The 27317-nt window shown below is 40.9% G+C and overlaps 3 protein-coding genes and 2 long non-coding RNA genes across 6 annotated transcripts in view; 1 reads left to right on the top strand and 4 right to left on the bottom strand.

Moving 5' to 3' along the window:
* The window catches only part of LOC143333770 (E3 ubiquitin-protein ligase rnf213-alpha-like), a 29928-nt gene extending 25105 nt beyond the window's left edge, over positions 1-4823 (bottom strand). The window contains exons 1-4 of one of the 2 annotated variants that reach the window (XM_076752054.1): positions 4581-4823; positions 3088-3206; positions 1768-1922; positions 36-680 (exon numbers count right to left, since the gene is read on the bottom strand). In XM_076752054.1, the coding sequence (XP_076608169.1) occupies positions 36-680; positions 1768-1922; positions 3088-3187 (900 nt within the window). In that variant the 5' untranslated portion in view covers positions 3188-3206; positions 4581-4823. The remainder of the gene's footprint in view (positions 1-35; positions 681-1767; positions 1923-3087; positions 3207-4580) is intronic. The other variant, XM_076752055.1, reaches the window with a different exon arrangement.
* Positions 4824-7716: 2893 nt separating this feature from the next.
* Positions 7717-8207, bottom strand: LOC143333662 (uncharacterized). The gene is made up of 3 exons (XR_013078293.1): positions 8133-8207; positions 7965-8024; positions 7717-7874 (listed from the first exon to the last, which is right to left on the bottom strand). It is a non-coding gene; the product is annotated as an uncharacterized LOC143333662 (long non-coding RNA).
* A 908-nt stretch (positions 8208-9115) lies between these two features.
* On the bottom strand, positions 9116-10107 carry LOC143333454 (uncharacterized). The gene is made up of 3 exons (XR_013078278.1): positions 9770-10107; positions 9427-9684; positions 9116-9238 (listed from the first exon to the last, which is right to left on the bottom strand). It is a non-coding gene; the product is annotated as an uncharacterized LOC143333454 (long non-coding RNA).
* Positions 10108-16228: 6121 nt separating this feature from the next.
* LOC143334428 (neuropeptide B-like) lies at positions 16229-17561 on the top strand. Its single transcript, XM_076753230.1, has 2 exons — positions 16229-16539; positions 17216-17561. The coding sequence occupies exons 1-2, from the start codon at positions 16282-16284 to the stop codon at positions 17342-17344; spliced, it is 387 nt and encodes a 128-aa protein (XP_076609345.1). The 5' UTR covers positions 16229-16281; the 3' UTR covers positions 17345-17561.
* A 485-nt stretch (positions 17562-18046) lies between these two features.
* LOC143334453 (guanine nucleotide-binding protein G(o) subunit alpha-like) lies at positions 18047-26751 on the bottom strand. The gene is made up of 10 exons (XM_076753265.1): positions 26713-26751; positions 26000-26135; positions 25825-25916; positions 25627-25719; positions 25057-25217; positions 22983-23111; positions 20160-20289; positions 19980-20051; positions 18851-18938; positions 18047-18237 (listed from the first exon to the last, which is right to left on the bottom strand). The coding sequence occupies exons 1-10, from the start codon at positions 26749-26751 to the stop codon at positions 18047-18049; spliced, it is 1131 nt and encodes a 376-aa protein (XP_076609380.1).
* Between the last annotated feature and the right edge of the window lie 566 nt (positions 26752-27317).

Below are 27317 nucleotides of genomic sequence, written 5' to 3'. Positions count from 1 at the left end.
AATGATTCATTTTCATCCACTTTAGTCAGCATTACCTTTGATGGTCTTTGAGGGCCAAAAACCATCTTTTGCTCAGCTGCAGGCTTCTGTTTCTGGTCCTGTTGATTCTTTCCCTTCTGTTTGGTTTGTCTGTTGTTATCTGTTGTCTGTTTCTCATCCGGGTCCACGTTGGCGTTCTGGTCGAGTACAGGCTGTTTGGTGGCGGCCGTGTCTTTCTTGTTCTTTGAGTTTTTCCTGTTTTCCTTTTGCTCTTTAGGGTTAGTGGCCACTGTCCCTTTGCCTGAACCTGACTGAGGAGTCGTACCCTTGCTGTCCTCTGAGATGGGCTGCTGAGTCGGGCTGTCAGTCGGTGCCGTCTTCTGTGTCTGATCCTGAGTTGATGTCGGTGCATTGTTCTCTCTCTCATCAGGGTTACCTGGAGCTTCCTCGGAGCCTCTTGCCTCTGTGGTGGCAGCGGTTCCACTCTGAATGACTTGTGTGTCTTCAGATGGCCCAGCAGGAGCGTTCGCTGCTAAGGAACTTGGCTCGCTCTCCAGTGAGGTGAGCCCGTCTTGGAGTGAGTCTGGCGTTTCATCCATTGCATTGCTTGAGCTTTCACTGTCAGAGGACTCTCTTTCAGCCTTCGTCTTCTGCCCCTGGTTGCCATCTTTCTTCTTTTTGTTCCTCTTCCTCTTTTTTTTCTATGACCAGAAGGTATAGGGTCAGAGTTACGAACTCCTTTACCGTTAATGTTTAATCTAATTATAGTCAACATATTCTTGGTATCATTGGCAGATTTTAGTTTTCTAAAGATCTAAGCTACTTATTTTAAAAGCTGTTCCAAATTATGCAAGTGCATGATAATTAGCATGTTATTATTAGAACTGATGGACTCTTTTGAACTGAACTTTTGAGCATGTCCAAACATCAACTACAGGCAGAACAAACCTTAATATAATCATAATAATTCTTTACAATGCCATCAATAGAAGAGATGAAGGCATTCTGACTTAACTCCTGCGTAATGAATTTTTGCCTTGTAGAATGTGGTGGAAATTCTTGTGAGCTGACGGAGGGAGTTCACCAGGAGACTTCAGATGTCTTAGGCAGAAGTATTTATTGCAGGCTTGATGCATCAAGAAGAAGTTGATGAGCAACACAATGTCCACAAGTGAACCAGGGTAGTGCCACACCAAACTCTGAAGATGTCCTTTCTAATGGGGTGTATAAATACCCATACCTACGTATGCCCTGACATCCAACCCTCTAACCGAGGACACCTTTGACATAATTCCTTTAAAATGAGACCTCAAGCATTCTTCCTCGAATCGGTCCGGTATCTGTCTGTACAGTTTATCTATAAGACCTTGGCTACCTCTGTAGTAACATCAGGAGAAGAGAATTCCTGTCTGATGTCTGCTAGAATGGTCTCTAAATATTATGTTAATGTGTCTGACATTTCTGTGTTATCCAACCTTGAGACCTTTGGGTGCCTGACTGTACAGAAGGCCTGTGATAGAAAATTCTCTCACATAGAATAACTTTTTGTTGCCCTCAGTTGGTAGTTTCTGACTTAACTAAACACTGATAAACAAAACAATTGCAACTGTTTGCACTAAGAGAAAATACTGGGCAGCAATGACAAACAGATGTTAGATGTTTTAGAGTTTCCCTAACATTAAAAAAAAGCCTGTTTGACAATTGAGAGATTAACAATGAAAAAGTCACTAAATGATGTTTTCCAGGGTCAAAATTGGGAAGCGAGGCAGCGCAGTGAGTTACACTCACCTTTTTCTTTGGGTTGCTGATGGTCTCATCGTTCGGTCGTTTGGAGGATTTATTGGGATCCTTGCTGTCCACAGGTGGGGTGTTTTTCTGTGACACTGATTTCTCAGCCGTACCTTCCGAGTCTGACACCAAGGCTTTGGGCTGGTCTTCTTTATCTGGATTAAATATACATGGTATACAAATCAGACCGCATCCAGAGACGTGTGAAAGTGCCTGTGACTATTAGACTGAATGAGAACACACAGCGCTGTGTGCTCTGGGAGTAATCAACAGTCTATTGCTGTAGGCTAATTTGCATTCCAACCAAAACCAAATCAAATCAGATCATGTAGCCGGTATAAACTCTGACCTTGTCGAGACCAAGATTTGAATAATGTATTCAAACCCTGCAATGAATATTGTTTTGACAGCAATCTCCAAATGAATGAATAAAATCATAACATGGAAAAGCTGCACGTGTTATTACTGGCATCCCATCTGGGCCTTTCACTGCTTACCAGCCATAACAGCTGGTACTGTTTTCACTTTGTGAGTCTGTGTGTGTGTGTGTGTGTGTGTGTGTGTGTGTGTGTGCGATCAGGGCAAAATATGGTCTTGGAGACACCGCAGCACTAGTTTTGAGTAGTTGCCAGATGTTTATATGTCTGTGTGTCTCTCTGTGGTCTGATTTTGTCAGTGCAATAGTGTCACAATGGTGCAAGATGCAGACATGAAACCATACAGGTGTGTAGTTGAGATCAAAATGAAGGCCAAGTATGAAGGTGGGTGTGGTCCGACCCACGAGAACTGAACACTTACATAATCAGCAATGACTGCTGAGTACTCATGGGTCAACAGCATGTCGACGGGTGTCGCTGCTGGCTTGATCAAGCAACAAGATGGTCTATATCTGTACTTCTGTTTTAATTACCGGTTAAAAACAAAGAACGCCGAAGCTTGAACAGTTTGTCACGCGGCACAAGTTTGCATTTTCCCCACGGACTCTGCATAAAGCAGGTCACAGTATAGACCTTGATCTCAAATGAGTTACACAGCATGTAAAGACACTGTTTGTTTAAGCCCGACCCGTCCTACTGTCTACAAAAGTGTGGTCCGATAACGCAGAGACGCTGCCATCTTAAGGTAAGAGAATAACCCTGACGATGACCACATAAAGGTTATCAGTGTTAATGTGGAGTAAGAGGAAACTTCTTATGTCTGACGAATTAAACTCTGGATGCTGAATTAACACAACATTTTATACATTGTGTGGACTTAATTAATTAAATCCTGTCAGTAAAAATCTGATATTAACCCACATTTCTGAATGAATGTACTCACCCTGTGTCTTTGCAGATTGGACATACAGCTTCTGGCCACACTGGCTGCAGAACTTGGCTGTCTGCTCCAAAGCATCATGGCCACAACGATAGCACTTCATCTTCACGCTGCAGTGATCTCTGCAAAGGGAGAAGACCGATTAAACTGAAATGCACATTAAGGACCAACCCTGTAGCAGAACCCTTTCACTTTCAGTTCTGCCAGTTGAGGCCTCACGAGACAGTGCTCAGCGTTGCAAAACATCCTCCGGGTTTCTTTCATTTGGACTTGAGCAGTCTAATCTAATCTAACCAAGTGACTAATAAACATTTCATTAACTGTTTGAAAAGGAAATGACGATGTTACAGTGGCAGTGAGCCACTGCAGGCCCACCTTCAGTCCCAATAATGTCCAACATTAAACTCACTTCAGCCAAAGAGGGGAAAAAACTAAGAAGCCTCACTGAGCACTAGAGAAATTAAGAAGATAGTAAAGGACAGTAGCTACATTAGGCAAAGCAGTGTATTTCATAAGATAGGATTTTATCTTTCATAAGGAATCACAACTACAAGATAGATTTTTTTTAATATAATTGATTAAACGCGCAACATATTTGTTAGGAGTCAGTGAAAATTACGAGAACGGATTCAGTGACGTCACTTGCAATGATCTATACGTACTTTATTTCCTTTTAAGGACACAACCGTTCATCAAAACCCATGTGATTTGTGGCTACAACCTGGGGAAACACTTAGCTTGAATGTTTAAACGCACACAGAGCAGAGCTGTGATTGAGTTTTGCCGAAGTTGTCCAGACATGTTTCTGAGAATCGTCTGTCTCATCTAAACGGTTAATCAGAGTCAGAGGGCAAAAAGACTCTGAGCAAAGTTTATGGCGCCAAACTTTCATTCACACTGTGAATCATTATTTTTATGAAAATCCATACAAGAAATTCATGTCTGCAAATCATGACTGTGAAAAATGCAGAGAAAACATTGCAAATAATTGAAAGAGAGTTTTCATATTTACAGACTTAAAGAATGGACAAGTAATTCCAGTAAGGAGTGATTCCTCCTTTCAATGAAAAGATCTTTGTCTATATAGTTTGCCCAATCACGTGTTTTCTTCGTAAAACGTTCTGGTAGGTCACTTCCTGTTTCGATTCCAACCTATAACCTCATTTGACAACAGCCTAAAGTGGAAACTAAACAAACAAACAGTAGCAATTGTTATTATAGTTGCACGTACGACACATTAATGAACTGCATGAACGACCCTGTGCTACACTAAATAAGTGTCCTGGCGACATGTTAGCGGCGAATTAGCTAACTAGCTTACTAATTCGCTCTATAGCCCGCCAGTGTTGTACTGAGCTGCGTATATTTGCTAAAAAAAACATTAACTGGGTCAGTTTGCTCCTGACTCGCTTCCCAGACCAAGAAAACAGCGCAATAAAATGTGCAGGTGCAAGGACAAGTGTCAAACAAATTACATTCAAACAAGCCAGACTTACACAGAAGAGTCCTGTAGCACCGAGGTCTGATGGCTGCTGCAGCTCGTCGGATTAGTTTATTCCTTGTTTGTCGTAACGTAATGTCTGACGTTATGAGTCGCTGCTTTGTGCAAAGCAGCGACACACGTTTTCGGAGTCTCACCTGAACTGATGGCTCTTTCCTCTGCTTTCACAAAACGGGAAGCCCAGAAGTCATCTCTGCCGAACCTGCGATGAACCGGCAGTCACATGCATGTCCTCCACTTTCCGCATGTCCTGTAAAGTTTCGTTTTGTAAGAAATGGGCGTCAACTATCAAAGCTGACTTTCTTAATGACTTATGATGGAGTTTCCCTGACTGATCAGTACTCTCTGTACTGTCAAATGGAACCGATCGACTTCCTCTTTGACACTCACTAATTCAATTTTTTAATTTTCTGGGGTGACATGCAGTACATTACAGCTTAAGCTGGTAGTTGCACTGACATTGTCTGCAAAACATGCTCAGCAGGTTATTAGAAGCTAGTTCAACACACATGATTGAAACCCCATAATGAAATAAAGGTCAGCCCTGGAAAGCATGATTGGCTGGTAGATAGAGAGCCATGAACCACGTGGTGCATTAAAATGATTTATGGATTGTGGGGATTTTTCTTTTTGTATTATTTTCATTAGGAGCCGTTTTCCAAGCTGTCATGGAATATTAAACGTACTGAAGAGTAACACTGTCACGCTGCTTGATGGCGTTTAGCTCCAATTTAAATGATACTCTTCATATTTAAAAATGTGATGTTCTGTCTCACATAAGGATTGTGAGACAAGTGGGCACATGTTTTGTTCCAGTCATGCATGCAGAAGTTAAAATAAGTATTGTTCCATGATATCACTCTTTAGTTATGTGTCAAAGGTTTCGGGTCTGAAGAGAAACATGACTGCTGGTGGCTGTGTTTCACTGTCTCTTTGGCTATGAGCACATCCAGCTGCATGTTGCTCAGTGGCCAGTAATGGAAACTCTCAGACGTGTGAGTAAGAAAATAACTCTCACTTGATCAATATAAGGAAAAACATTCAACACATAACCCATGTTGAAAGAAAACTAAAATAATGACTGAATCTAAACAGAAGGAGGAACGCATGCTTTTAACACCAAATAAACAAAACATGAGAGGCATTTGACACAATGCAAGACTTCTTAAAACATATAAGAAACATTAGACTATACATTTGACGCGTTTAAAAAAGAAACTGTGAGAATTACAGAGACAGCTTTGTTTCATTGCATGGATTCAGGCCGAGTGATAAGATAACATAACCTTTACTGATCCCACACCTGGGAAATGTCATTGTTACAGACAGCAAGAACAAAAAGGAGACGTAGGAAAAGAACAAACACACAATAAAATCAATAATCATGTACATTATGTACAAAAAATAGTATAAAAATAAGATTGTCTTGAGAAGGACACTATTGCACTGTAGAAAATATATGACAGTAAAAAATATATAAGTAATGTATATATAAGCAGTAAAAAAAAAATGTAATATTGCTCAAGATAGCTGCACAGATTTAATGTATATTAACAAATGTTAACATAACTATTTGTAGCTCTTGCATAATGCTCTACTATTACATATACTACTACTTCTACTTCAGATTCACAGCAGTGGAAACATGCTCAACCTGCAGATGTTTACTGTTATACTGAGCCTCCTGTGACGCCTGTCTGATGACCTTTTGTGCTGTTATGAGCTGTGCCTCTCTACAGCTCTCACATGATACCCACTCACCCACTGAGGAGGGTTGTGTGTTGCATGTATTGGAGCAAGGGAGGCAAAACATGTACCCGTCTTAAGATGCTGTGCCCTTAAATTGTCAGCAGAGGGCACAATAACATGGAATTTGAAGACGTGGGTAACAGTGCACCATAGAGTGCAAGGACCCTGCAATTTTCTTTATTTCAACCAGAAGTCTGAACTGAAGGATTTCACATGAGGACATTGGCTCACCTGGGGAAAAAAGTTTTCTTGCTAGATTGGTATTTCTGTTTCATTTTTGTGCAGGAGCATACCCATGCCAACTCCCATGCCACTGGTGTTACATTCAGGCTGTCAGATACAAAGGTATTGAAACCATTCTTGCACGTATAAAGTCTCAGGTACACTATAGAAGAAGCACATCAAAGCCATTTTGTCCACTGTGATACTGCAAATAAGAGCTGGCATTCATGTGTAGTTACTCATGATGAGTGTTTGCATATTCAACGCGCAGGTGCGTTGTTTCACCCACATTCATGACTGAAGTTCTGGAGGACAACCTTCAGTGTGAAGGAAAGACTACTGAATGCTTATGAGCTGTGAGTAAAGTTGTTTCACGTTCACCACAAGCGCAGTTGTCGCGGTTTTGTTGTTTTGCTCTCATTTGTCCAATCTAATAGTTTGCACCTCACATAAAAGTCGATTACATTTCTTTCACATATTTCCATGTAGCACAGCCTGTTGCACCTGTTGCAATTGTCTGTAGCCAAGGTTGGGTGTATCATTTTAGGAAGCTACTCTTGGGAACCTCGGGAACTGAACACTACAGCGAGCAGATGAACTTAAAGACAGTGCCAAAACCACAAAACAAGAGTGTCTATAAAACACTGAGCACCAGAAAGCAACTTAACAGCCAGTTGGTGCACATTTGATCCAGAGGCATGAAGGAAGAAATACAATAAGACGCATTAAAAAAAGCACATTCTCTTCGATGAAACACTGAGATATTTTTGATGATTGTGATATTGAATTTGCTTGCTGGCAGACTAGTGGAAGGAGTGTCAGCAGGGACTGAGCCTCACAGTCACTTGGGTTCTCTAGGTGCACCTCACAACATCACTGCAACAGTAGAAATGATGCATATCAACACATTCATTCCCTGACCGGCATGTAAAAATTTCCCCTTAGATTATGTTTCCACAGCCAGGATGTGCATCACCTTTACAGACCAAGCTAACATAACAATATGAGAGTAGAAGCTGATGGCAAATTTTATTTCACATGTTCCAGAAATCAATTTCACACGTCTCATTTTCTTTATCGATAGCCTCAGTGCTGATCTTCAAAATGCGTTGACTGCAACCTCAGATGAAAATTTAACGAGATTCTGTTGAGCGCTCTTTTGGTTTAAAGGGTTAGTGTTAATGAGAAGATGTAATGATTTATCTTCACTGCGATGCTTGTACAGTACATCTTACACGTAGAGAAAAAATCATAAACCAAACACCCTCAAGACATTGTGTTGAGAGTCTCAATATATGAAGGGTTCAGCGGTTGGTGCCTGAAAAAAGAAGAAAAACATGTTTGCACTTAAAAACCGCCTTACAGAAAGCATTACTGGTGAAATGTGTAAGTTCTTGCTGAGCCTTACCTGCACACTGTGCTGTAAATCACACTTTCGTCATCATGACGGGGGTCCATCTGCTGCTGCCTGCAGGTGATACCGTTTATGAACACGTGCTCGTCATGCAACGTAAATGGTTCTTTGAGAAACAGGTAACAGGTGTAAGAATACAGAGAATATGTATATATAGCTCACATGTTTGTCTTTCTCCAGGTGTGAAAGTCAACAGTTGCGTAGATGATTTCTGCCGTGGCTCCGTCACACTGGTTTCTCTCTTCTGATTGGCTGCGGTCAAAAACAGGCCAGTTGACATAGTCTGTGTTCTGAATGTAACAACACATGATGAATTAGTGCTGAACAGAGTGAAGAGCATCCAATAAGGGTGAGGTTTCAGTTTGCTTATAATAACTTGCTTAACATGTTCGCAAACTCTATGCATCTGACATTTTAACATGTAATGTACTGCATACCGTACGTATGTCATCCAAAAATAAGAAGCACATTAGAACCATAACAAACTTTGAGTAGTTGATATAATGATAGCGCCACCTGTATGTCCTCCTCACAGTCGGTCTCTGGTGCTCTTGTCCTTTTTCTCTTGAGTCTGAAACACATAAACAGGCTTTCATCATCGAATGATTGCTGTATATGAGATATAATGGTGATACAGTGTGAATACAGCTTACCTTGTGACAGCAATGACAGCAGTCACAACCAGAAGCACAGTAACAGTGGGAATAATAAGTACGGCTTTGAAAAATGTTGCCCAGTAATCTGTGTGATAAAGGGAGCGTGTTAGATTTGTGAGAGCACGATAATAAAATCCTCAAAGTCAAAATGATCCTTAAAGAAACAAACAAAAGAAAGATGCTGCAAATGTGGCCCGACAGTCGATGAAACACGATAAAGTGCTCTTTACAGAAGCCCAGTGTTCAAGACAACATGAAAGTGTCCGGCTAGAGGAAATCCACTACCTACCACTGCCCCTCAAACAGCCTGAGTCCACTAAAGGACTACTGGTATGAGCATTTAAATCAACTTACCTTTAATCTTTACAGTCACAACTGAGGACTTCTGACTTCCATGTTTATTGGTGGCACGGCATAAAAACTGACCTCCGTCAAAAGAGAGGAACACAGGCCGGTGTCCTACAGCCATAATGTCATCACTTTCATTTATTTTAAACCAAGTGTAATTCTCCACTGGGGGGTTTGCATGACTGCTGCAGGTCAGGCTGATGCTGCTGCCAGCATACACCTCCATCGATGGGCTGACAGACACTGATGTGTTCTTGGGGCCGTCTGAAAGAAAACCAGAGCTGCTATCTGTCAGAGAAATCATGTGGCAAACTCTCACATTGGTTATTTTAGCATTGGAATATTGTGCAAATCAAGGGGGTGATTTACAAGGGTTAGCACATTCAGAGACGCCGTACTGTAGATTTAATTTTCCTTATCTAAAATCCGCTGATCTTGCGTCCAATACTTACGTTCAACATCAATAATCACAACTGCCGAACTTGTTCCTGTGTGCGTCTTTAGAGAACAAGTGTAGTTTCCAGAGTCTGTGGAGGTCATGTTGCGTAAATAAAGCACAGGTCCTTCATTTATGGGTTCGCTGTTCTTAAACCAGGAGAAAGCCGATGAAAGTTGACCGTCATCACAGCCGTTTACGCAGGTCAGATTCACAGAGTTGCCTTCCTTCAGTCTTCCATTCACATTAGCCTCTGACATCAAAATGTTCAAATCTGGAAGAGGAATGTACGGCTTCAGTGGGATGAAGTGCAGAGAAGATTCACAGCTATAGTCAGCTTATGAAAAAGAAAAACTTACCAACAACCTTTAATGTTGGGCCGCCTGTACCAGTCCATTTCCTCTTTTTGTTTGTAATAAATCTGAAGGCATATCCTCCTGCATCAGCATGCTCCACTTTGTGTATTTTTAAAGAGCAATTATGTTGTTTGTCACCAATATACTGAAATCCTGAGGAATTATCAGTTGTGTTGCTGTCCAATATGAAAGGACCACGATAAATATTATACTTTGTATGACCCCACAGAACTCTGCTCACTCTCAGTTTGTCAGGATAGTAAAATGAACACGGAATGACCACAGATGAGCCTTTTACAGCACAGATGTGTTGCTGTTTGTATTCCACGTTCCACGGATGGCAAAGAGCACCTGGAACAAAAGTAATGACGCATAAATAATTAAGGATTTAAAGTAACCTTACATGAGATTTAAATGTTGTACTTACCACATAAAAGCAGCAGCATCAGTGGCCACTTCAGGTTCCTGTGTTCAACACACATGTTGAAACTCTTTCCAAGCAATCACAAAGCTCCTATTTGATCAGTTTTGATACTCAAAGTGCACAGTTAGGGGTGTCTCCTCTCTTCTTTCTCTACTAAGCAAAGCTTCCTGTAATGTAAAGTTTTGGATCGTTGTCAGCTCAGCCCCTGAAATCAGGTCACGCATGCCACGGGCTCAATGCACGGCTTAATTTGAGTGGTATACATATGAAACCAGGCTCTGCACACAGGAAGTATACCCCACGTTAATGATGGTGTTTTCTTGTGGGTAAAGCAGAGTCAGAGGCAAAGTGATGTTTGCTAACACAATTAGAAAATACTGACTAAGTGTCTCTGTGCTGCAGTCGAGCACTGACTGCACTCACTTCTTTTAGCATTTTGAATGTTTGGTAACTTGAATCTTAACTGCCAAACTATAATGTCTGCATACAATAAGTGATCTGTTGTACATTTTATATGCTGTGCCAGTGCAAAACATCAGCTATTAAATGGGAACTCTGGAAATTTTACACATTTTTGTTTATTGGTGTAGGTGAGTACTTCTGCATTTGAAAAATAAGTTTTATGAAGCCTTTTGTGGGTCCAGAGCTGCATGAAGTCTGTTAAATTGCGTCAAGTGATGTCACATAAAATACAAAAAATGTATTTCATTTTATTTTCTCTCTATGTTATTTTATTACTGTAAGGTCTAAATGCTTTTTTATTTTGTTTTGGCTTTTTTACTCAATTCTTTGGTCTAACTTTGATCTATTTCATTATATGGTATAACTATCATTAATATTATTAATGTAGCTTTTAAATCTATTTTATTTTATCAATTTTCATCATTTTTATTTTGTCTTTTTAATCTATGTAATCTACTTTTCGCTCTATGACAGTCTACGCTTGTTCTGTCTTATTGGCTTGTTAGTCCTCTGTGAAGCACTTTGAACCGCCCTCAACTGTATGAAAGGTGCCATACAAATGAAGTTTCTAAGAAAGACCACAGAGCAGATTAAAGAATGTTTTGCTCTTATTTGTCCAATAATAACAGTATGTATCTCACATAAATGTCTGTCTTTTTTTATTTCATTCACATATTTCCAGTCTTTAATCGAACCTTTTGCAATTGTCAGCAGCTTTATTTGCAGTTGGAAGCACACTTTAGACAACTCTTGAGAAGCTCAGGAACTAAAGAAGATTCAAAGCCAATGAACTTTAACAGTGCCAAACCCACAAAACAGGAGTGTATGTGATTTGAGAACACTGAGCACCAGAAAGCAACTTAACATCCAGTGGGTGCGTGCACATCCACACACATTTGACCCAGAGGCATGATGAAAGAGGCGCAAAAACACGCATTACAAATACCAGACTTTTTTCTTGAGACATGCTTGATCTACTGACATTAATTTGGGTTGCCAGCAGACACATTGAAGAGCGTCGTGTGCCCGTATGGGGCTCTGACTCAGTTGCTTTAAGGAGAACAGTGAAACAGCACACTGCGCTGGAGTGAAGTTTTATGAATTCTCCTACACACAGCCAACAGAATCACTGCAGCAGCGCGGAAAACGATGAGCAAAACATTTATTCCCTGGAAAGCATGTTTGAATAAATTTCCCACCAGATTATGTTTTGATGCCAAGGGGTGCATCACGTTTGTGACTCTTGGTCGTGTCTTTTTTTTTAGTTACAATTACAAAGTTTTAAGGGGAAGATGTGTTCCAAATACTTCCCCATGTTTTATTGTTGTATGGATTATAATATGTATCTTTATCGTAACGCATATGCACTGCATCCTTGTAAAATATAAGGACGTTAAAAAAAGCAAATACCCTCAAAGCATTATGTTTGCACACCTATGGCTGCGAAATGGCAAGTGCTTGTTGTCAAATTAGGGAGGCTCAATTAATGAAGGGTTAAAAGGTTGGTTCCTGAAAACGAGAGAAGATTTTTGCACACAATCTGCCTCAAGCAAATAATTGTTCATTAAATGTGTAAGAGTTTCCTCAGCTTTACTTGCACACTGTACAAGAGATGGAATATGTTACATTGCTGTCAAATTAACGTGTGTAACGCTGTAAATCACATCTTCATCATTATGGGAGACCATCTGCCGTTTACTGCAGGTGATACAGTCAATCAGTGTGTGTGCCGCCGAGGCAACAAATGTGACAGAAGGGGATAAGAACTGTAAAAACACCTTGCACGTTTGACCTTTTTTCGTTGTTGACGTCAGTAGTTGCATAAACAAGTTGGGTTGTTCCTGCCTCACACTGACTTTCCTCCTGTGATTGGTCAATATTCGTTTTTATTCCTTTTATTTGTCCCGCGAGGGGAAATTCCAGAGTTGCAAATGAGCCAGTTGATATGCTCTATATTCCGCACACAATCATGAAGAAATAACAAGATTAATCTGCGTCAAACAAAGTCCTCCTCTTAAGTCTATCTTTGTATCTTGGTTATGAGCTGATGTGAGACTCTTCTACCCACACAACAAAAACAATCTGTGTTTCCTTATCTGAGGTGCATCATGTATCTGTTATTTAGCAGAGACTTAGGATGTGGGTTCCACTTGCCTTTCACCTGCTTAACTCCGTTGCAGACAACCTCAGTGCAACTGACAGCCTGAATTACAGTCTAATGTATATAATGCAGGCCACAAGAAAGTCAGACTACAGAAAAATGTAGAGGAGCGATGAGCTAAACAGTCAGAAATAGCAGAGCCACTGGTGCGTCCTCCCCACAGTCTGCCTTCAGTGCCCACTTCCTTTTTCTGCTGAGCCTGAAACAGAGATACGGAATCATTGCTTTTAATTATAATCCTGAGCAGAGCCCTGAGCAGTGGAAAGTAAATGCACTCAAACGCTGTATTTAAGTAAAATGTTGTGGTACTTTATACCTCTAGTCCACTACAAGTCAGAGATAAATATCAGAATTTTTACTCCACACTACATACAACTCTCCAGTATTTCACAAAAAAAGCAGCAAAGATTTGAGAAAAGTCCAAAAACTTCAAACAGATAAGGACTTTGTTTTTTCTTCTTTCTTCTCTCACTGATCATCTCACGGCCCTTCAGGTTTATCTTGTGACCTTTCTGAAGGGCCGTCCCAGAGGTTTGGAACCACTGGACTAAACTCTGACTGTATAGAAAGCAGCTAAAACTACCTTCACCTTGAAGCCAGTTTCCAAGGATTTTGAATGAATGGCTTTTAGCTGTAATGGAGTATTTTTACACTGTGCTATTAGCACCTTTTACTCAAGTACAAGATCTTCCACCACTGAACCTGAGCAATGAATAACATATTGCAAGGACCTTATTTGTGGTATTTGATACTTCAGGCCATCTAGCACTTTACACAAGCATTGCTCTCTCTCAAGAGCCTCATCTAAAGGCTTCGTCATTCATCTCTGCATGTCCCTGTGAAGTTACACGTATGTGCTCAGCCAATCAGGATGCTCCCTCTCAACCCTAATGGCCCCACAAAAGAGAAGAAGCTGCCCTTCCTTATCTACATTTCTTAGACAGCAGCAGATGATATGAGACCCTTTCAGAGATGGAACATGTTACACTGCTGTCAGATTAACGTGTGGAAGGGATAATAAATACAGTTTACCTCCTGACGGCAATAACCGTGGTCACAATCAGAAGCACAGCGACAATAAGAATGGTAAGTACATCTTTGGCAAATATAACCCTGTAGTATGCTGTGAAACAAAGGCAGTATGTAAGCTCTGTGAGAGCTTTGTTTCTTTATTCAATCTCCAAACACAAGGCATGAAATACAAAAGAGATTAATTCAATTTATCGTAATGTTCTGTTTTCTAACTCGTTGCTAACAAGAGGTCTAATTTGCCCCAAACAAGGAACATCACTATAAAATACTGTACATTTGTTTGTCTGTGAATGACAAAATAAACAGAAATTTGCTCATGTATATCCTGTAAAACACAAAATGTTTGTTTATTTGGTACAACCTTGCTGTGGCTTCAGGAACAAAGACCAGGCCCTGAACACATCCCATTTCCACATGAAAGCATTTTGACTTACCTGAGTCATTCATTTTCCCTTTGACTCAGTTTTCTCACCCCTTCCCCCTCAAACCCCTCTTTCCTTTTCTCTCGCCCTTGTCTCTAGTTTGAATACAGGAAGAGGGGGCTGAGGGCTTTAACCGAAAATCCAAGAACATCAGAAGAGGCGGCTCCCCCACCCAGAGTCTCAGAAGAGTTCTGACCTCCATGTTTATTGGTGGCACAGCATAAAAACTGGCCTCCATCATCAGAGAAGAACACAGGGTGATGCCTTACAGCCATAATGTCATCATTTTCATTTATTTCAAACCAATTCTCCATTCAGGGCATGCGTGGCTGCCGCAGGTAAGAGTGATGTCGCTGCAGCGTCGACCTCCATCGATGGGCTGACGGAGACCGATGTTCCTCTGTGTGTCTTTGGTGTAGTTTCCTTTGTTTCTTGATTGTTGTTGCACCAGGAGAGATGAGGAGCAGATGAAAGGTGACCACCATCACAGCCGTTTATGCAGGTCAGATTCACAGAGATGCCTTCCTTCAACATCAAAATGTTCAAATCTAGAAGAGCAATGTACTGTTTCAAACTTTGCAGGTTGCAAGTTTTAGAAGGAAAAAGACTGCAACAACAACAGCCCTTAACGTTGGCCTAACACGACCAGACCTGCTTTTCTTGTTGTTTACAATAGATCAGACTATGTATCTTCTTGCATCATTAACAATTGTGATGTTTGTCACCAACATACTGAACTCTCGTGGTGGCTTGAACCCATGAGACGACGAGACTTTACGTGACCCCACATGACTCTTCCCTGTCAGCTTGTCGCAGTGGTGAAATGAGCCAGGAACGACGGCAGATGATCCTTTGACTGCACAGATACGTCGCTGCTGATATCCCACTTGCCATGCACTGCAGAGAACACCTGAAATAGATGGATTCATTCAAGATTAAATCGTTATAATAAAGCATTAAATGACGTGTCAGCGTTGTGCTTACCAGTCTGTGTCAAGGTTCTGTGGTCAATGTACATGTTTCCAATCACAATCAAGTCAAATTATGGTTGTACTTGTCGGTCTTCTACTCAAAACAGACAGTGAATGAGGATTTGTCTTGTCTTTTTCTGGCTCTTAATGCCACACTGTAAGTACAGCTGCCTGTAATTAAAAAAAATAAGGCCTTAAGTTGAAAGTTCTCAGCCTGTGAAATCAGGTCGCTGTCACCACAGACTCAGTGCACCACTTCATTTTTTTCTATTTGAATGTAAGTAGAAAACCTGCATCCTGTGCAGCCCGGTGATGCTTTGTTGTGGTCACATCAGAGCTGGCAAGATGAGCAAGGTGCAGACCAAGTGTAACTATTACTGTTGCATCAGTGTGTCAGAGGTTTGTATCTTTAAATCATTTACTTGCCATTTGATCAAATTTATGGTCAACAACAGTTCATAACGAGAAAGTAAAGTACTGTGGATGTAGGATTAGATTTGGGCTGAATGTGAAATGCTTTTCCTTGACAGTGATAAACACATGGGAAAAGCTAATGTCATTATAGTGTAAAATCACTTTATGACTGAATAAAAAGAGAGAAACCTCTCAACAACAAGGCATTCAGGTAGTGCATTGTATGAGTCAGCCTCTGTATGCATTCTGGTAGTACTGTCACATGTCTGAGCACTTTAGCTTTCAACCAACCTATGAATCTTAAAAGTGTCTCAAGAATCATTTTATTTTATTCAACACATCCCAGTTTTGTCAGTTATCTGCTTTATTCTCCCTTAATTATCATCGTTACCATCAACCCTTCATTGGAGGATTATATTATATTACATATTTCAACCAGAGCTGGCCAGGAGGAGCATGTGTGCGTGCGTGCGTGTGTTGGTGTGTGAATGGCCCACTCCGGGCCACTTGTCGTTGACGAAACTGCTGGGATGATCACGGGGTCCCTATAAGTAGACTGTGAAAAGCAGGATCCGAGCAGCGAGCGGTGACCACACTGAAGACAGAAGGACCAAGCATCAGTGCTCGACATGGAGACGCTCGCTAAGCTCGTGTTCCCCATCGTGATCATCTCCGTGCTGGTCGCCTGCAGTCCGACGCAGGCATGGTACAAGCAGGTGGCCGGTCCGAGCTACTACTCTGTTGGCAGGGCGTCCGGCTTGCTGTCCGGTATCCGCAGGTCACCGTACGTCAGGAGAGCCGAGTCGGAGCCGTCAGACAGCGGAGAGTCTCCAACCAACAGCGTCTTTTCTGACTTAACACCCCAAAATTTCATCCTGAAGACGATGGTCAGTGCTCGATTTCATCTAGGCGTTTTTAGTTGGTTGGGATCGCCATTACGCATGAGCGCAAAAGTGAATTATCCACATTTAAAAGTTTGATTGTTTAACCTGAGTATGGCATTTTCTTTAAAATTACTGAACACCAGCTGCTGGCTTTCTTACTGGTGTAAGGATTGTTGTTTTTGCACTGTAGCACAGGTGACAAAGTGTTCAGGTCTGCGCAGTGTAAATCCCTTTCATGACAAGTCTGTCATGGATTATTACTGATAGAGATAAATGAAGCATTTCAGCGCAGATAGTGGAGGTAAGTACTTTTTGGCAGTTCAGTCTGAAATAATGCATCCTATTTTACAATCTGCAAAGTTACCAGCAAGTACTACAGTCTCAAATGCAGTACAAAGTGCAGCATTTACCTCTGAAATGATTTCGAATCAAGCAGCATAAAATAGAAACACTGAGGGACTTCATGATCATACTCATGTGCAGTACTCAAGTAAATGTACTTGACATTTTGCTGTTACAGTATGACAGGAGATGAAGTCCATACAAACTTACTACTGATTTGTGTATTAATTCTCCGCAGGGATATCTGTTGTGAAATCACACCATTTGATTCAAGGGCACAGAATTAAAAATCTTTTTTTAATCTAACAGCATCATTTCTTTCTCTCTCTCCAAACAGCCTGTTTGTATCAAAGACATTACACCAAACCTGCGGAGCTGTGAACTCCTCCAGGAACTCAAAGGTTCATTTAAGTGCAAAGCAGACGTCTTCTTCTCTCTGGACTCCTCAGACTGTGAAGCAGACTGAACAGCTGGGATGGATGATCAAGCCTACTTGTTGAAGGCGTCACATTTAAAAACTGTACAATTTCAAGTTTAACGCCGGTGTTATATGCTACTTTTCATTTATCATTTCACCATTTTATTTATTGATTTTATGATAAACCTGTCTTAAAACTTTACGCTGTTAATGTATTAATGTACATATTTGATCTGAGTTTTCATTAATAAATGAATCATATCGCAGCCCTTTGTTGAAGTGACTGAATGCAAAACAAAGAATTTTCTTCTCATCTATACTGGAGATAGCTGCTGCATTTTATTAATTAATTTATTTTTTTGAATAAACAGGTAACTTGCATCATCTTGGTAGTTCACGTATGGGTGATTTAGAAGCATTAAATACGTCAAAAGATTAAAATCAGGAAAACCTCTTATAATTGGTGCATTTTTTCAAGTTATAGTTAACATGCATATATTAAAAGCAGCTGTTCTTTAAAGTGGAAAAGGTATAATAAATACACAGCATTTAAAGTACTTATCAATAAATATTTTATTTAAAATGTTTTAAAATAAATTGAGGGACGTGCAGCTTAAATAACCTCATATTAACCTTATTTGCTGCTTAAAATAAGAAAAAATATTTGCCCACATTAAAACAATGTGATAAAAATGAATATTCCAGTGCTGAAGGACTAAAAACACAGTCTACACAGTCTTCAGGAGACCTTCATAGCAGCTGGACAGCTGCTAGGTTCTCCTTGATGATCTGCTCTACGACCATGTGGAAGACCACCTGAACGTTGGCGGTGTCTGTGGCTGTGGTGAAGTGGTGGTACACGGGCTTGCCGGGGCGGCTGTTACATGATGCGAACATGGCAGTGATGTGGTGGGCTGCAGCGTCCACGTCACCGTCTGCTCCTGGATGGGGATGAAGGAAGAAGAATGACTAACTCATTAAATATTCATACAAAAAAACAATACACTGGCTTCCAGTGAGAATCTGTGCATAAGTTTTCCTTCTCAATCTGCAAATACGCAAACAAAACATGACAGAGTTTGCTTGTCAGTGCTGTGAGTGAGTATGAAATATGTATGACCAGGGCCTGACCAGAATGAATGATAGACACATGAACAGAGGACTGTACGTGAGTGCAGTGATAATCTCTGACCACGAGGAATTCTGATTACCCAGAGGACAGGAGCGATGCAGTGAACCACAAAACAAAAAAAGGAAGAGATGCACATGTGAACAACTCCTCGAGGGATTTAGATACCTCAGAGTTCACATTAGTTTCTCAACTTTGCCAGCACTTGGGCAGCTGCAATGTAAACCAGAGACTCCAAGGCCCAATAGATTGATATTGTTTATGTTGCTTTCAGAATCAGAATTGGCTTTATTGGCCAAATATTGTCACACGCAAGCACTCCAGTTTAAACACTGCACTCAATGTACCTGCATAGAAAAAAGAACATACATCTCAGTGAGGACAAAGAGACAAAAAAAAAATGTTGACATGAAAACTCAACTTGCCTTTATAACTAGAAAGGTAAAATCTCAAGTGCCTTCCAGAGTGTAGGATCTTCTCCCGGAAAAGGTCAGTTTTGTTCATGAGCAGAATCTGAAGGAAAGAGAGAAAGAGAGTCACCAGAGCTGTGAATTTAGAATAAAATCTACAACGACAACATTCAAAAAACCCTCCAGTTGATCCTTTTCAGGAGAGTTTCACTTCAGTATCTGCACAGACATGCTCCGTCTACCTGAAGCCCAATACTGTTTTCACCTCAACAACAGCTGGTATTTTTGGTCTAACCCCAGTAACATTAGGACATTATAAACTGAAGTTTAACAGTGTGAACTGACAGCATCAGCCTCATAACTATTATTTCCATACTGCTGTATAGAAACACTGAAGACTGTGAAAGTTGGAGTCAGTTTAACAAAAAAACCCCACTAAACTCACATAGTGCTGCTCCAGTTAACAGACAGAGGAAAGCCCTGTTGACCTTTCTGCTTTTCTTCTTATTGATTGATTATGCTCTGAGAGTGTGATTACTTTCCAGCAGCCTTGCCTTGAATGCATTATAATGGTCATCATTGCCATTACAAGTTAACCTGCTTCGTGTGGTATTCCAAGGTATCTCCAGTCATTTTCTATAGAATCTCTTCATACTTCTAACTGAGAAAAGACCTGAATACCCAGCATTTACTGTAAAACACAATCAACCTTCGAAAAAAATGACGTAAGAGGAAGTGGCTGGAAGATAACCCGCACCTATAAAGGCCTCCAGTCAATCTAGAGCAAATGTAACTGCTACTGGCCGACAAGTGAGTCATTCATGCTCATATAAATATCCCGGCAAACTGACAGTTAGACAGAAATCAAATTACACCGAATGTTAAACGGTGTTCAGAGCCAACTTACTAAACAGAAATCACCAGCCCCACATCTCAATTACGCTTTGTGTGCTAATTATGTACGTCAGATGCAATCAAAGCCACTCTGCGTCCTGTCTGCTCGGCATGAACGATCATCAAAAAAAGCCGCTCAGTGCTTTAGTCATCTCCGCACATTCAGATGAGGCACGGCCTGTGCATGACACACAGGTAGACGAACAAATCTCCAGTGAAAACCAACTGAGGGAAGTGCACATAAACTCACCAGTGAGCAGCTCCTAAAGACTGTGCTGGTGCAGGTGGATTTAAAAAGTTCAAGACTTTCCTGCAGCTGATTCTAATAAGAGAATATATGGAAAAGAAAAGTTGGGAAAGGCTGGCACCACATTCAGCAAAGGAAACACATGGTATTACATTTGATTTGACTGTCTTTTTCATAACATACCCTTGAAGGGTCCTCCATCAGTGTCATATCATAGCTGCTGAGGGCCACGACAAACAGCACGGCTTGAATGCAGTCAAAGCAGCTGAGCCACTTCCTCCTCTCACTCCGCTGACCCCCGACATCATAAAACCTGTCAACACGCAAAACAAACCCATTCATGCTGAATTCACTCAATGAGCTGCTTACAGCTGATCATATGGAGGGAAAAAAAAGGTTAGTTGTGGAGAGCTCGTGGGTACCGAACTCTCCAAGAACATGATTAGCTGTAGAAATATCATGTGCAAGCTTCACTGATGCCACTGGTGCTGGAAAAGTCTCACTGCAAAGACAGTTAAAGCCTTTTTAAACTACCGATAAAGTGTCTTATTCATAGGCAATAGGGCAGTATTAGGAGATAATATTACACTGAAACACTCAAACCCATTTAAACTATTGGAGCAATCTATTTCAAAATATGATCTGGCACCAAGTGAAGCCGAGGGGTCTTGGTGACACAGGTAATGAGTTCCCATTTGGGCCAGACAGTCTCCAGGTGTATGATTGCGGTACTCATGTCAGAGGCAATGAAGCGTTTATCGCCTGGGTCAAGAGTCAGTTTTAACAAGCTGGGGGACAATGAGCATTGACTGTAGCATTTGACAGCAGTAGCTTCCGCACCGCAGAGAAGAAAATAGTCGCTCATGACCACAAGAAGGCTTTTCTGTTGTTTCGAGATTTAGTGGAGGGGCAAGACCAGACCTGTGAACTGAACTCCTACGAGACCTGAGGAAGCCATGTTTCTGAATCAGGCCAAGAGATGTGAGACTGACTCACTCTGAGGAAGTTTAGAAAGAAAGTCCAGATCATCTGAACTGTAAACAGATACATGGTAAACATAAGCAGATAAAAATATGAACTACTGCAGGGAACATGGAAACAGACTGCACAAAGACACTGTGTTACACTGGTTACATGGTCGGCTGTGGTGCACAAGTTTGGCTTTTTGTGTTGCTTTCGTTGTCGGCTTAGTGGTGCCTGAATAGAAGTCTTGCTTGACTACCTTGAACCACCTTCAAAATGTGTTTTTCTAATCAACGCAAAAGTAAAAAAAGACTTAATATTGCATGAAGTAATGCATGTTGATGCATCATTGAAGAAGCTACAGTACAGTATATACAATATTCATGAATCCTGGTCTGTATGGATTCAGTTTCTTGTGACCCGGACACACTGAATGGCATCGCAGCACAGGGACGAATGCTTGCTTGCTCTGAAAGCACACATCCAAAGGGGAAGGGAGGGAGGTTGGGGTTTCAATGTTTCACTGCTATTCTTCCTCCACATTTGTGGTATTATTCCTGGAATAACCAGGCGGAGAGAAGCCATCAATATTTGATGTCTGAGTCACACTCAGGCAGCCGCCTCCCTCAGAGTTCAGCTTTCGTCAGGGACCCTTCAAGACTTGGTGGTGACGCTGAGTCTCCAGAGGCTCGACAAGCCGCTTTCTAGGACAGCAGCATGTTAATGTGTGTGTGACGACTCCATGAACAGTAACTGAAGCAGAATTCAGCAAATTTTTTAATCATGCATTGCTGACTGATTCCATACCCTCTCAGTCGCCACCAGTTACAGTGAAGATCAACTTCTGTGAATGTGCTTGTAAGCAATCCACACATTTGGTCAGGTGTCATGTGACGACAGCTCTCCTGGTTCAGTTCTGGTCGGGTAGCGTTGTTGCATTTTGTGCTCTCTCTCCCTTTGTCTACTAACCGTCTATTTGCTATCAACTGTCCAATAAAAGGGACAAAAATGCACAACAATGATCACAAAAAAGATGAGGAACTACACTTTCTAACAACTCAAAAGCCACCAATCGTAAATGCTGTGCATCGTCACCAAGCAAGTTCACACAACACATCCAAATGACACAGTGCAACTATGCAAAATTATCAACACATTCCAGGCACAGGTTTGCTAAACAATCAGCTCTTTTAGTTGTTATATCTACACCATAGACTGTATAATGAATAGTGGACGTAGCCAGCGCATCACCCGTTGGTTTGTGCCTCAGGTTTGGATTTGCAGTTGTGGTTTTTGAGCAAGATTTTAACCAGATTTAGGGTGGAGCTGGGGAGGACACGCATTTCTATACCTCTATCCTGACTGGAACTGACAAACAATGTTTATTACACTAAATGAGACCGTAATTTACAAAAGGAACATGGGGCTGTATGGAAGAAGACTTGAAGATGACGATTAAGACCATAAATTCATTAATGTTTACTAAGTCAAGGGAAAAATACAGCCATTTTTTCATAAGCTTACATACAATCAGACTTATTTTTTCGCCCCCTGCTGGCCATCAGAAAGAATGCAGATTTACAGCACAGTCTGTGATCTACACATACGGAATATCTGTATGTGTCTGCAGGTACATAATAAAATACATTTATTATCTGAATCTTGTAATATATCTTGAGCCTTGAGACTCCAGTTTATAATCAAGATTTCTTAGGATTGCTCTTTCGAGGTAATAAGACACTTCACTGTGACATAAAACCTCAACAGCTTGACTTTGCTTGGTTTGAAGGCAGAAGATGCAAGCGGTTCTATTGTCCCTTGAAACTGAAGGAAGGTGAAATATTCAGGAATTCAATTGTCCCACTAACAATAAATGCATTATATGGTTTCCTCAGAGTTTTCCGTGAGCCCATTGTGAATCATTAAAGCTTTTACCTTTATGAACTCAACATACAGCATTATGTTGTCATAGATATCTTTGCACAGCATTATATCACGTTGCAACCACTGTTGAATTTACACTGCCAGTTTAATAAGTCTTACCGAAAGATCATTTCATTAAGTTGAAACTGCGTCTCGATGATTCCACAGGTCCTCACTCTCACTCGCAGAACATCTGCCTCGGTGGGAACGTATTTGGGAGCGATGATTTGGTTCATGTTCTCAAAGAAACTGGAGAGGGAATAGGAGGAGAAAACGTTCACATATCAAAAAGTCAGTTGTGTGCAAATATTTGGGCTGTTTTTAAAAGGAAGTAGTGACATCGTGTTTTCGGCTTCATGATAAGAAGCAGGAGAGAGAATGGAATAAAAAAAAGATGATATCTGGTGCTGCTGCAGGGTTTTTTAACTGTCCACCATGAGTCTGACAGTGTTACAGGGTGTAATGCTAAATTGGTGGAGGGACCTTTTAAATTTGACCTGGTACACTCACAAAAGCTGCTGTCAAAACCTCCAATATCTGCTGTTACCTGAGCTACTGTTCACCAGATGTGTGGCTCCTGCAGCAGGACATGAACTCTACTCAGAGGATGTTTTCACCTTTAATACTGACTGCAGGTCTGTTCTGTGTGATTCATGTTGCTGCAGAACACACAAACTTTTCACCGCTGACTGTGCTGTCAATATATGGGTGAACTTATATAATGTGTGCATAGAGGTAAAGGTGCATCAGCTCTGATTTTCTATATAACTCCACCTGCTGACTTCCATTTGATTTTTTTCTCTCTCTCAACAGCAGTGACTCAAGTTTATAAAAATTAGTGTTAATTAGACTGGATATCTAAACACAGGTCACTTTAACAGTTAATTTTCTGTGACTGCAAAAAAAAAAGTCATTCAAGAAGTCATTTCACACGTCGAGGTGCCCTCAGGTCCTGGGGAAGTCAAGTGTGTCACGACTCGAGTCTAATCCAATATTTCTGGAGGGAGAAATCAATGTGGGGTCCAACAGAGTGAGAAGACTGAAAGAGAGCAAGCCCAGTTTCATATCATCTTCCAGCTCCAACTTTATTGAGTTCCGATAATGAAGCTGTCACATCTTCATCTCTCTCAGTCTGGCCAGCTAGAGTACATTTTGACTTGGCAGACCTCCCTGTTGCCTCAGAGATAAGGACTTCTGCTCAGTCCATTTATTCAAAGTTTATTTAAAAGAAAACTTGCTGGAAAAAAAAAATCCACCTTCACTTTAAAGACGATACACAACTGATGGACGATCAGAAGTGTCATTTGTGATAACTACTTCCTGGTTAACATGTCAATTTCCATCCTGTGTATATATGAACATGTATGTATATACACACATACATGTATATGTACATGTATTTCGGGTGATTTTTTTTACCAAAAAAACTGAACATTTAATTTGACAAAGAGCGCAAGCCAATAACGCCATTTAGCAAAATGTATTCCACACAACACTTCAGTTAATGATCCACACTTCAGCTGATGATGCAACACACACTCAACAGATGATCTATGCTGAGTGCAGCTTTTTTTGATGAACAATTGAAAGGGCACAATAACCGAAGGACAGAAGGACAGCGACTGGAAAAACCAGTTCTGCCCACATAGATATAAAATGTCCCGTATAAAGATGTGTGCATGTGTGTGTGTCTGTGTGTGGTGGTGGTGGGGGGGGGGGGGGGCACTCGCTAAACTGTGTTTCATAACACACAGAGACAACTTGGAGTGAGACATGTTGTGGTAAAATACGGTTAAATCCAAGTTTAAGTTAAAAGCTAATGCTATAGATTCAACAGAACCTCTAAGGTTGTTCCCTCTAATTTAACAGCTTCACACGGATAACGTTGTTTGACTTCTTACTCATTAAACAAGAAAACTGGGTCATTAATCATGTCTTTCATCTACTCCACCCTAATTCCCACCTTCCCGGATATCTACAAACAGTGCTTTATAATTTGGTCCCAATTAAGGCTCCCATTTCACAAATGTCACAGGAATCATTTCCTGGAGATGAGTTATTCTAAGCACTTGCTTTACCGTTGCTCTGTATTGATAAGATGTGACGACACGCTTCTTACTGGGCAATTTCCCCTGACATTTCCGCTGTCAGTCATAATTGGCTGGCCTAGATCACTTAAGGTCATTCTACTCACTAGAGTGCAGAGTCATTCAGCTCGAACTCGTAACCTCTGGCCGCAGCTGCTCGCACTCCTTGGTCGGCCCAGAGCGCACAGAAAGCATGAGCCACAAAAGGAAGCAGCTCCTGGTCGTCCCCCAAACACTGACTGCAGGACAGGATGGAGCGGGCGTGCACCTACAGTCAGTGGGACAAAAAAAAAAAAAAAAAAATCAGCATCAGAAACACCAATCCAGTGGTGGAGCTTGTTTTGTCAAAAGCAATGTTGCAAACTTCAAAATAAATCAAAATATTGAAAAGCAAAAGCAGCAAATGTTCACATTTCTGAACTATTAAATGTTTTGAAAAGTCACTTTTTAACAATACAGTACAAGTACCTCAAGTCTGTGCTTAAGTACAGTTCTTAAAGTAACTAAATATACTCCATTACATTCCACCACTGCACCCAATCATACAGTATCTGCTGCAGATGAACACTGACATCTAGTGTGATGAAGAGGGGCTGCAATGCAAAGTGAGCCACCAGATCAAACTGACAGAAAAACACATTTGATGAGACTTTTTCTAAAACCTGTTATCATTTCACCTTGTTCTTCTTGTTCGCGAGGTTAATCCTGAGCATGCCCATTCCTCGGAGGACAAACTTCATGGAGGTCAGCAGGTTGTCGAGTACTGCGGGCTGTTGATGGCGGACAGTTTGTCAGTGTAACTCACGGGGTTCAGGAAGCTTTAATATCTGAGGCGAGTACACAAATGCTCCGTTTGCTTAACATCTGCCCAATACCTTGAAGGTGATGAGCTCCTGTTTGGAGAAGCCGTGACTGTGGATTATCTTAATCTGTTTGATCAGGGTGCTCTTTCCACTCTCTGCAGCTCCTGACACACAAACCGCAGAAAGTACTTCAAAATGTCAAGACTTCTGTGATAAGAGGCACTTACATTGCCGCAGCTGAACTTACCAAGCATGAGGATTTTCACCACATTCATCTCACTCCTGGCATGTTCACAGAGGTCTTTCTCTATTTTAGAGCTCTGGAGTTTAGCCTGTTTACCCTCTTCTGTGACATCCTGGTGAAGACACATTCCCATGCAGACCTACAGAGGAATTCAGTTTTGGATGCTCTGGGGCAGTGGTTAACCATTCCTATGGCTAATAATGACATTTCACATTAAAACACAGATTTAGGATGTGTTTTATTGTTAACTTTTTAAAGCAAAGCTCACTAGAAGTGCATTTGCTGAAGAAGTTCCTCTTAAACGTTACCAGCTACAGTTTCCTACAGCACTCAAATGTATCATGCGAGTGTGATTGAGCAATAGCCTGGAAGCCTTTTCATTTTGAAAAGAAGCCATTGTTGTAGGTGTTTCATAATGTTTGGTTAATTAGCGTCAGTCGCCCACATTTTGTGGCAAATGTCCATGTAAAATGTTTTTTCAACAGTCACAAAAGTCCTGACAAATTTTTGGTTGTTTTTTCTTTTAACTATAACTGACAATATATATCAATTTAAAGTGAATGATGACAAAATATTACCATAATTTGACCAAACTAGAGTATGACAAAAAATTTATTATGAGAATGCACCTCTCACATTTTGGTTATGGTTTGATAAGAAGCAAAACTTTCTCATTTTGAAACGAGTTTAAATTGCTCATTTAGTGAATGAAGTACCTGCAGTGGGACTGGCAGAACATTGAGACAGCAAAACATCTCTCTGCTTTCGTCTGCTCGCCGGGGTCGTTTGATTCACAGCCCAACTGCTGACAAACGGCGTTAGCGAGGACCGGAAGCGCTAATTAGCATAATTTGGGGCACGTGTGCTGATTCAGCGCCAGTTCGAGAGACGACAAGGAAAATCACGTGCGTGACGTGATGACGTGTGACGCTATTATGATAAATGACGACAGGAGTGTAGATTTTGTCATGATGGATTTTTATGATGGGAGTACTTAATGCTGCGTTCAGGGCTGGAATGAAACTCAGTACATTTTCTTTAATTTTGAAATACTTTACTTGGGTATTTCCATTTTCTGCTACTTCATACTTCTGCTCCATAAATAAACAAATATTGTACTTTTTACTCCATCACATTTATGTGACAGCAACTAGTGCCTTTGGAGATACAAAATACTAAAACTCAACTAATAAATGATTATGTATTACTATAGATTAAGCCATCCAGAGCTACATAAAGTATCTGAAATTAAGTTCACCTTCACCAGCTGCAACATTAACGTGATGCACATATTAAGGCATCAACCCAGCCATTCTGGTCA

Source organism: Chaetodon auriga, chromosome 16, assembly GCF_051107435.1.
Source record: "Chaetodon auriga isolate fChaAug3 chromosome 16, fChaAug3.hap1, whole genome shotgun sequence".
Classification (NCBI taxonomy): Eukaryota; Metazoa; Chordata; class Actinopteri; order Chaetodontiformes; family Chaetodontidae; genus Chaetodon; species Chaetodon auriga.
The sequence above is the reverse complement of the archived record's forward strand: the minus strand, read 5'-3'. Positions and strand labels throughout refer to the sequence as shown.